Source organism: Notolepis coatsorum, assembly GCF_963971535.1.
Source record: "Notolepis coatsorum genome assembly, chromosome: 20".
Taxonomy (NCBI): domain Eukaryota; kingdom Metazoa; phylum Chordata; class Actinopteri; order Aulopiformes; family Paralepididae; genus Notolepis; species Notolepis coatsorum.
In genome coordinates this window covers 59,215,623-59,225,557 of record NC_140184.1, presented here as the reverse complement: position 1 = coordinate 59,225,557, position 9,935 = coordinate 59,215,623, and the positions used below count along the sequence as shown (strand labels likewise).

General features: G+C 45.8%; 2 protein-coding genes across 3 annotated transcripts in view; both read left to right on the top strand.

The window, feature by feature from the left end:
- Positions 1-427: 427 nt before the first annotated feature.
- sdr42e1 (short chain dehydrogenase/reductase family 42E, member 1) lies at positions 428-7,135 on the top strand. Of its 2 annotated transcripts, none has more exons than XM_084337304.1 (3): positions 428-512; positions 4,425-4,501; positions 5,068-7,135. In XM_084337304.1, exons 1-3 carry the CDS (start codon positions 477-479, stop codon positions 6,185-6,187), a joined length of 1,233 nt encoding a protein of 410 aa, XP_084193430.1. In that variant the 5' UTR covers positions 428-476; the 3' UTR covers positions 6,188-7,135. The 2 variants fall into 2 exon arrangements, with proteins under 2 accessions (XP_084193430.1, XP_084193431.1); XM_084337305.1 differs by lacking the exon at positions 428-512 and adding an exon at positions 3,938-3,958.
- A 466-nt stretch (positions 7,136-7,601) lies between these two features.
- Positions 7,602-9,935, top strand: part of wtip (WT1 interacting protein) — a 131,812-nt gene continuing 129,478 nt past the window's right edge. Inside the window, exon 1 of the mRNA XM_084337791.1 lies at positions 7,602-9,787. Within this exon, the coding sequence (XP_084193917.1) occupies positions 8,185-9,787 (1,603 nt within the window). The 5' untranslated portion in view covers positions 7,602-8,184. The remainder of the gene's footprint in view (positions 9,788-9,935) is intronic.

The following is a 9,935-nucleotide window of genomic DNA, read 5'->3' as shown; positions in this document are numbered from 1 at the left end:
GAAAGGTCTCCATTTATTCAACACTTCTGAATTCACTGACAAACTGAACTGAACTGACAAAAATAAGGTGCATAAAAAAGCAAACAAAATTCCTCCACAGGCTACTCACCATCATAAGAGGCAAGCGGTGTTTGGGGACAGAGTGAAATCTTCTTAAAACACTGCCCCTCCACTCATTCCTGAACTTTTTTGTTAAGTCCTTCTCAAATGCCAACTGAATTAAATTGGCCTTAGTTGCGTCGATGAAGCATACTAAGGCGATGTTCTGTAAAGACGTTCTTGAGGATAGAAAACGAATTCTCACAGTGCCGTGCTAGCTTCAGTAGTGTTGTTGTTGACATCAGTGCCCACTAGGGCTGTCCCCGACTAAGGATTTGGATAGTTTACTTTGATTGAAAAGAAAAAAAATATTTTTTTTTTTACCAGGGTGGGCACAGCTGACTCAGTGGGCGGGCCCGGCCCCCTAATGCCCGCCCATGGCGCCGGGACTGCGTGCATGTGTCCAGTCTGAGGTGAGCAGCAGTCATGACAGAAAGGCCCTAGCACTACAAACAACAGGAGTGGAAGACTGGACCTCTACATGGACATATTATAGGCCTATAATAATTAAAAAAAAAATGTGGAATGCAATTGGTTGCTTTGTATATTTTGTACTGTTGACTAAACGTATTTCTTGGCTTAATTGAGTAGTATCAATGGTTACAGTATGAAATGTAAATGCTAAGAAATGCAGAGTAAACAGCTTGAGGTATGATATTCACTGTCTGCATTTCCATATTCACTTTGTGCATGTATGAATGTCTTATAGATAGCATTAAGATGTGTGTATTTATGACCATAGAAGCACAAGAAAAATATGAATGCATACATACTGTAAATGGTACAGTATGTAACGTTAGCCTATGCATTAATATTTTTCGTAACTTATCCTAGTGTAACGGAGGTACCGCAGTCTATCCACAGTCACGAGGTACAAGTCGTGAAGTGGCTGTGGACGTTAAGCGGTACTACAAGTAAACTCACTCCCCAGAGGCATCCAGACCCGGAAGCAAGAAGTGAATTCACTTCTTGCTTAGTGGTCTGTGATGCCGCCCGCGATGCGGGCGTCCGGGGTTCAACTCCCACTCAGGGCGATCCCTTAACAGGGGTCGAATCGACTAAACACAACGCAGACAATATCACACCGGCTACATTGTGGTGCCGCTAGACCCGGATGCCCTGGGTGGAGTGAGTTTAGGGGGGTGAGTGTAACGGAGGTACCACAGTCTATCCACAGTCACGAGGTACAAGTCGTGAAGTGGCTGTGGACGTTAAGCGGTACTGCAAGTAAACTCACTCCCCAGAGGCATCCAGACCCGGAAGCAAGAAGTGAATTCACTTCTTGCTTAGTGGTCTGTGATGCCGCCCGCGGCGTCCGGGGTTCAACTCCCACTCAGGGCGATCCCTTAACAGGGGTTGAATCGACTAAACACAACGCAGACAAGATCACACCGGCTACACTAGGTTATGGGACAGTCGACAGACAACAGAAACACTGACTAATGCTGTCTCTCTGCCACTCCCCTGAAATGCTATTATATATATTGAATATAAAGTGTTGTCAACATATAACTGTAATGTGGGATGTTTAATACAATTATGCTTGAGTGTGTAACAACTGGTGATATGGCTAATGTAAAAGAATAGTCATCAGTAGCTAGCATAGTAACGTTCGAAATTTCCGTCATTGATTGATTGATTGATTGAATTGATTGATTGATTGATTGATTGCCATCGCCTATATATAAAGTAATATAATGTAAATATTAAAGTAGCAGACATGTAAATGATATAACGCAACAGTGATCAATGCACATTGTGTTAATAAGTACCAACAATTGCTGTAACAGTAGTAGGCTACATAGTAGGCTAATAACAGCCTATTCTAGTCTAGCAGGTGCTGGTATAGATGTATAATATATGACATATATGACATTTTTTGCCTAGGCAAAAAATGTCATAAATGACTGAAAATCAACATTACTAGTCTATACCAGCACCTGCTAGACTAGAATAGGCTGTCATTAGCCTACTATGTAGCCTAAGCTACTGATTATAAATGCACAACACTGTGCAATATTACACTTACTGTAGACTTCTGTATATTTGTACTGTATTCCTTTTACTGTATATTTAATTCTATCTTATCATTCTCACAACACAACACCCCCTCTAATGCCCCTCTAATGGAACATTCCAGGTGGATGTGCGTTGCGTCACACTCCGTGGCCAATCTGCGCATGTGCATGGGGAAATCGATGCTTAAAAACGGTCTTTTTCGCTGCCAATTTAGTTCTGATCGATTAGGAATGTCTCGCGCTGTGTTCAGGAGACTCAGGCGCATACAAGTCTATTCGATCATGTCTCTAGCACCCCCACAGCCGTATCTGCAATCACTTAATGTCAAGGCTCTCATCCACATTCATTCATTTAACCCCCCCCCCCCCCCCCCCCCCGCAATCTCCTCCCCGATTTCAATGTAACGCGGAAGTGTAACTAATGTAGCTACGTGAACCACGTGATCGCCTGTCGGCGAGATCAAAGCGTGTCGCAACTCTAATTATACGGCTCTGGTTCTAGTTAAAGGCCAACCTCCAGCTTAAACCCTACTGATCAATTATGGGTAGTTTACATCATTGGTATATCATTTCATTATTTATTTTTTTTCCATTTGACACCGGAAATGCCACTCTGAAAGAGTTAAAAAGGTCCACGCACGAATAACATGCACGCGCGAATCAAAAAAGCTTATCAAACGCCGACGTCACAACAGGACACAGGTGCATATTAATGAGCCGAATCTAATGTTGCTTTTCCACTAAAATAAAGTACTCAGTTTGTCTCCGTGTGGGGAGGCGGGGCTGCTGGTGATCAGCATGAGAGCTCCAGAAATGTCACGTGAAAAACTGCAGACCACTGATTGGTCAGAGCGGAGCGGAGAGTTTAGTCTGACAAAAAGATCGCTGATTAGTTACGCTTGTTGTTGGGGTTAGGGACGAGTGGTAACGTTAGTTAGCCTAATGCTAACGTTAGCAGATAGACACGAGAGGCTAGGTAACGTTAAAGCTTGTAGAATAGACACAATGAGGTAACGTTAGCGTTAGCATAATAGACACAACGAGAGTCTGGTTAATGTTGTTATTGATTGAATGAAAACTGTGTTTACTCTGGCTTGCCAAGCTCATCATAGCCCCTTTTGTGACTGATGCACCGAGTGAATCCACAGTCACTTGCTCCTTAATAGGAAACCAACCTAGATTTACCATGAAGGACTGGTTCTGGCCGAACCGTTCGTTATACAAGTATCACAGAGACATTTCAAATGTACTCACAGTTGCACGAGGGTTTCGGACAGAGATACGGGATGGTTTGAAAGCTCTGCGTTGCTAATAAACATTTTAAATATTTTTTATAAACTGCTCAAAACGGCATTATTTCCGGCGTTGGCTGCCTGGTGTGATCACAGCGCATGCGCATCATGCACCCAATGCCGGAAATAATGCTCCGCCTCCTTGCTACTGCCTGTGACTCACAGAGCCCCCTGGTGACCAACACCTGTTGTGACGACATTACACGCGCACGTTATGAACCATTGATTAAAATATGCACGTGCGTGGTGATTGTGTTGGGCAGACAAAATGTTTTGATAAAAACGCTAAAACTGGGTCAATTTCAATACTTTTTTTTCCAATTCTTCATGAAAGTCACTGTTGGCCTAGTCCACATTGTTTATTGAACAAAAATACAACGTGGAGGTTGACCTTTAAGTAAGTGGTGTTATGAAGTGTGCGTAATAGTGATTATAGTAGGCTATAGGCATGTTGCGTAACCCCGTGGTGCGTGATCGTGCACGTATAGCTCCGCCCCAGGAAGCATTATTACCCCCAACAGATAACAGGCATGGCTCACGTTTTCTAAGGTAGTATGATCGGACAGCCCGGAAGAACATGTTTATTTAATAAAAAATATATATTTGAACATTGTTTAGGTAGTGGTGGGAGTGGTTAAGGTTATTGTTAGTGACTTGCGGCGTTGCAGCTTGGTCAAAAACTGACGGCCCTCAATAAAACGCCGATGTATGATCTAGCAGCATAAACCATTTTCTACCCGCCGTGCGCCGTCCAATGTTATGCTTGGTATAAATTATCACTAATTTATGGCGACTTACTTACTGTGTAGGTGATCCTTGGCTGATTATATTCTTTGTCTGCTGCACCAAAGGTTTTTTTCGTAGTGCATATCATTGTTGTTGTATTATGTTACATTATAACATTACAAAACTAGTCGGAGCTATTTTTTAGTCAAGTCTCTCGAGGGGCTGGAGCTGGTAGAAACACGCTTTTCCATGTGTCTATTTTATTCTAGTTTTTCCACTTGCTTTACAGATTTGTCTGCACATAATGGAAAATACACGAACAGATACCTTTTTGATAACCGGGGGAAGTGGATATTTTGGTTATCGGTAAGTAGCCTACTGCATATTCCAATTGTTTATACGGGAGGATAGTCATGATATCGTTGCCATGTTGTTTGGTGTAGTAACAATGCTTAATATCACAAGGGGGGGCTATTGCACAAATTATCCTTGATTGCACTGGTTTCCACAAGTATTATGCACTGCTGTATATTGTCAATAATGATAGAAGTGTACTAAAAAAAGAAAGTGAACTGTCTAACAGTTAAATGGAGCAAGAGCCAATGTGTGAGAACATACGTTCTCCCATGCCATTTTCATGGCATGCAGGCATATCTATCAGATAGCCTATGAGCTATGATATTATTTACTATATTTGACATGAATGAATGAAAACTTTATTTAACAGATTGCAGAATGGGTACAATACAGTACGGCTCAATACACACAATTGTTAAAGGGGTGCAGACCAGAGAAAGACGTTTACACGTTTACCTTTACATCAGGGTCCCCCATTTTCAATTCATAGTGGTATATGAATAAATTGCTATTCCCACCTCCATTAATAGTTTAAGTGATTTGTGATGCTTTTGATATCTTATCTTTCCCTGCAGCCTGGCGTGCTCTCTATCTGAAAAAGGAGCCCATATAATTCTGTTTGATGTAAGTCCCCCAAGTCAAGAAATGCCTGAGGGCACTACGTTCCTGCAGGGGGATATCCGCGACTATGCACAAGTTGAGAGTGCCCTCACCGACGTGGACTGTGTTTTCCATGTCGCTTCCTATGGCATGTCCGGGCGAGAGCAGCTGAACCGTCGTCTGATCGAGGAGGTGAATGTACAAGGCACAGAGAACGTTCTAAAGGCGTGTGTGGAAAAGGGAGTCTCCAAGCTGGTTTACACCAGCACCTTCAACGTGGTCTTCGGAGGCCAAGTCATAGAGAATGGGGATGAAAGCCTCCCTTATCTCCCGCTCCACCTCCACCCGGACCATTACTCCAGAACCAAGGCAGTGGCTGAGATGGCGGTGATGAAGGCCAATGGTACTGTCCTGAGGGATGGAGCTGGGGTGCTGCTGAGGACCTGTGCCCTGCGCCCAGCGGGTATATATGGGCCCGGGGAGCAGAGGCACCTGCCCAGGATAGTGGGTTACATAGAGACGGGCATCTTCAGGTTTGTGTATGGGAAGCCCAGCAGCCTGGTAGAATTTGTCCATGTGGACAATCTTGTGGCGGCACACGAGCTTGCGGCGGAGGCACTGAGCCCGGCCGAGCGTCAGCACTGTTCCGCCGGCCAAGCCTATTTCATCTCAGACGGCAGGCCCGTCAACAACTTTGAGTTCTTCAGGCCTCTGGTGGAGGGTCTGGGCTATTCTTTCCCTAAACTGCGGCTGCCCATCTCTCTCGTTTACTTATTTGCCTTCCTGACCGAAATGATTCACCATCTCATCGGCCCCATCTACGACTTCCAGCCACTGCTCACACGCACCGAGGTGTATAAGACCGGCGTGACGCATTACTTCAGCGTGGTCAAAGCCAAGGTGGAGCTGGGTTACGAGCCCCGGGAGCACAACCTGGATGAAGTCGTACGCTGGTTCAGAAGCAGAGGTCACGGAAAGAAGCATCGCAGCTCAACCCTCACGCGGCTGCTGTTCGACGGGCTTCTTATTGCTGCCTTCATTGCCGTGGCTCTGTCTTATCTTCCAGTTGTTGGCAGTATTAAAGTTAAATGGTAGGCTACATTCTGATGTTTAAACAGGAGCTAAAAGCTAGTAGCTATTAACCACATCCTAACATGTACATGACTGTATACCCAGGGACACATTTCTAATGTCTCGAGAAAGTTACTACAGGAATTGTGTAATGGTATAGTATCAAACAATCTTTATCAACAAGTATTTGAAACGGGGCCTTTTTGGTGCATCATGGGCATTAAATGGGTTGGTTTTATTTTGTGCCTTTGTGTTTAAACAGCTGATCGTAGACAATCTCAATTAATGCAAAATGTTTTCCAATACAAATGTAATAGTTTAGGAAATATGATGAATGACCTTTCACCCTTGAAATTGGTGTTTACATGACATTTCCAGTGACAATTGTATTTCATAGACTTTTCCATTGTATTATAGACATGTTATTAGTAATAAAGTGTAAACTGTGTCAACTACCACCTCTTTTCCTGGATAGTTTGGTTTTGGGAACAAATCATTTGAAGAGCCTCTGTAATAGGCTATTTCACTTTTTCCTGTGAAGGATCCATTCTGCTGTTTATTATAAGCCAACTGCACGCATAATTACTGATTAAAATCATTGAACTGTGTGTGGCTTGTTTGTTGGTTATATAGTCTGGTATTTCCTATCCTCAGTCTTAAAACCAAACTTTGTTATCAAACGAGCAGTAAATGTCCAACCCTCCCACCCACCAACCCCCTCCTAATGTACAGTTTACTCCCCCTCGAATGTATATAGTTTCTGTTAGGATCTCTGGTAAAACTACTGTATATTTGTATATCTTGTATATGTCATAAATGTAACAGTACTGTATATCTGTATGTCGTAAATGTCATGATATATATCTATGTTGTGTTTGTCATAAATGTCATTATGAATTGAACATGGGGGACCCTGGTGTAAACCAGACTAAAGTCTTTCTCTGGTCTGCATCCCCTTAACAATTGTGTGTATTGTACCCATTCTGCAATCTGTTAATAAAATTGATTTCAATCATCATATTCATCATCTCCGGTAGCCATGGGCTTTTAATCAAATCTGAAAAAAGGATTTCAATCATTCAACATTGTAATTGAATGGATATAATGGCTAGCAAAGGTGTGATATGCAGCTAGACACATTTATATGGAAGAATAAATTAAGTATGTTTGACAAAGGCCAATGGCTGGGCTGTATAATAAAGATTAATAATGGCTTGGCTTCTGTGTAAACTTGAATACACTACTATCCATTCAAGCGTAGGTATAACCCCTATCACATTAATAAACATTACAAATCCATTGAGGCTTTTTCCTGGTGTAAAGAAGTCGGGCCAGGTGAGACGTCCTTTGTGCCATTTTAGGCTGCAGGGAGATGAATGCAGACGTACCCTCTCGGGACTATTCTTTTTCAAACCCGGCACCCCCTCGCTGAGTTGGTCGCAATCATTGTTTCGCTCCAGCACTAAACCACATTCCAGAGAGGCGCAGCGCATCCCGTCCACATCCTCGCATTCCTTCTCCGCGAACGAGTCCCCTACGCAGAATTGGGTTTTGTTTTAGTTTCTAGACACGCTGCGCGTTGCATTTCCACGTGGTTGTAATCTATGACGCATTGGAATATTTACCCTGCTTGAATTTTACAATTTATGATCCTGGGTGCGGGAATAGATAAAAACGAACAAGTGAAAATTCCTCCGCGTAGCGCGCCATTGACTGTAAAGACCTTTCAACTTAACAAAAACCGAAGTTGACAAACGTATCCTGTCGCTGAAACTGTGAGAAAGAGTTTGGTTTTTTTTCTCCGGGGAAGAAGAAGAGGACGATGCGGTGCGCAGAGATTTCAGAGCACATTAGCGGTTTGGCAAATGAGCGAACGACTGTGTAAAGCCAACGTTTTGTTATGATTTCCATGTGAAATGCAGGTCCTGCCGCTGTCTCGTCCTCGGTAGCTGTGGCTCGCCGAGCGGTGCGCACTCTCTCTCTCTCTCTCTGAACTGGTCTCTCGCACCGGGAGCAGAACCATGGAGCACTATGAGGATGATCTGGGACTCCGGGCGAGTCAAATGATGGAGGACCTCTCCTTATATGAAGCGTATACAGATGGGATGTACAACAACGCAAGGAGGGACTTGGTTATTAGCCCCGAATTTGATTTCTCGGCTCCAGCGGTCGGAGAACATAATAAAAGTAAGCCAACGAACGGCACCGGCTCTGCGCCGCCGCACCGACAGCACCACACGGTCGAGAACTACATGTCCGGGAATAAAGTCTACAGCGCGGCTCCCGTGCGCCCCGTGATGAACACCGGCGGCAACAAGCGAGCAGCGGTGCCGGTGGATTTCTGCACTCCTCAACGGGAGGTGCTTTATAACAACGAGGATAGTGGCTGTTGCACCAAATCCGAAGTGGCTCTGCCGTGTTATAGCGGCGCGTCCTCCGAGAGGCACCGCAGGTACTCGCTGGAGGCGCAGGGACACCACCGGTACAGCACCGGCAGCGCGTTCGACAAACAGACCTCTTCGCCCGGCGGCAACAGGTGCAACAGCATCTGCATCACCACCAACCACGACGGGAGATACAACAACAACGCGACCAGTCCGCGGTCCAGCTTGGCGTCGTCCGTGTCCTCCTCCTCCCAGGAGCAGAGCAAACATGCCGGCAGTCCCAGGTCGAGCGTCAGCAGCCCGCGCAGCAGTCTGGTGGTCCCCGCTCCCGGACAGGACAACAAGTACACGAGTCCCAGGTCCAGCCTGGTGCACTGCGAGGGAGGAGGAGGGAGCAGCAGTGTCCACAGTCCCCGGTCCAGCTACGCGAGTACCGCCAGCGACACGAGTAAACACTCCAGCCCGAGGGCCAGTCTCAACAGCTACGACTGCTGCAGCAGCAAGCCCAGCAGTAACCGCACCAGCGGCATCAGCATGGGCTACGACCAGAGGCACAACAGCAGCCCCAGGTCGAGCACGGCAAGCCAGTACTCTTTCACCACCAGTCCGAGGTCCAGTTATTCCGACTCACGATACATGCCCATGGGAAACCACGAGCTCGACGGTGCCGTGTTGTTGCACGGAGTGCCGATGTCGAGTCCCCGACCGTCGAGCATCTGCAGCCAGGATGGGAGTAGTGCGAGACCGGCGGGGACGACGACGGCGAACTGTGTCGTGAGTCCCCGCTCCAGCATCTCCAGCCACAGCTCGAGAAGTTCCCGCAGCTCCAGAGGCTCTATGAGCACCTACCCCGATCTCCAGCTGCCCTCCCCGAGGTCCTCGATGCTGGGAACTAGTTTACACGAGGATACACTACTTCAAGATTTCGGAGACTCCAATGGGATCCTCCATAATCGTATCCATCTCCAAGCGCTTTCGGCCACGCCGGAGTCCCAGCAACAACAACAACAGGGTCAACAGCAGTCAGCGCAGACAGGGATGGGAGCAGAGGTGACCGCGGGCTCATCGTTTAGTTATGGCGTGTCCTCAAAAACACAAGCCTCCGGGCAGAGGTTTAAGATACCTTACCAGGTGACCCCGTGTCGGGAAAGTGGCCCAAGCCAGGCGGAACGACGACTGGAGGCGCTCACCTTGGAGCTTGAGAAGGAGTTAGAGATGCACATGAAAAAGGAATACTTTGGTAAGTACAACCAATGCAAGGCCAACCATTGATTTGTTGTGTTTTGGAATCAATTTGAATTTGCCATCAATCTTGAAAACAATCTCGAATATGGTATGCGTAATTAATTGATATTACATTGTCACTGCCACTGGACATATTTTAGGAA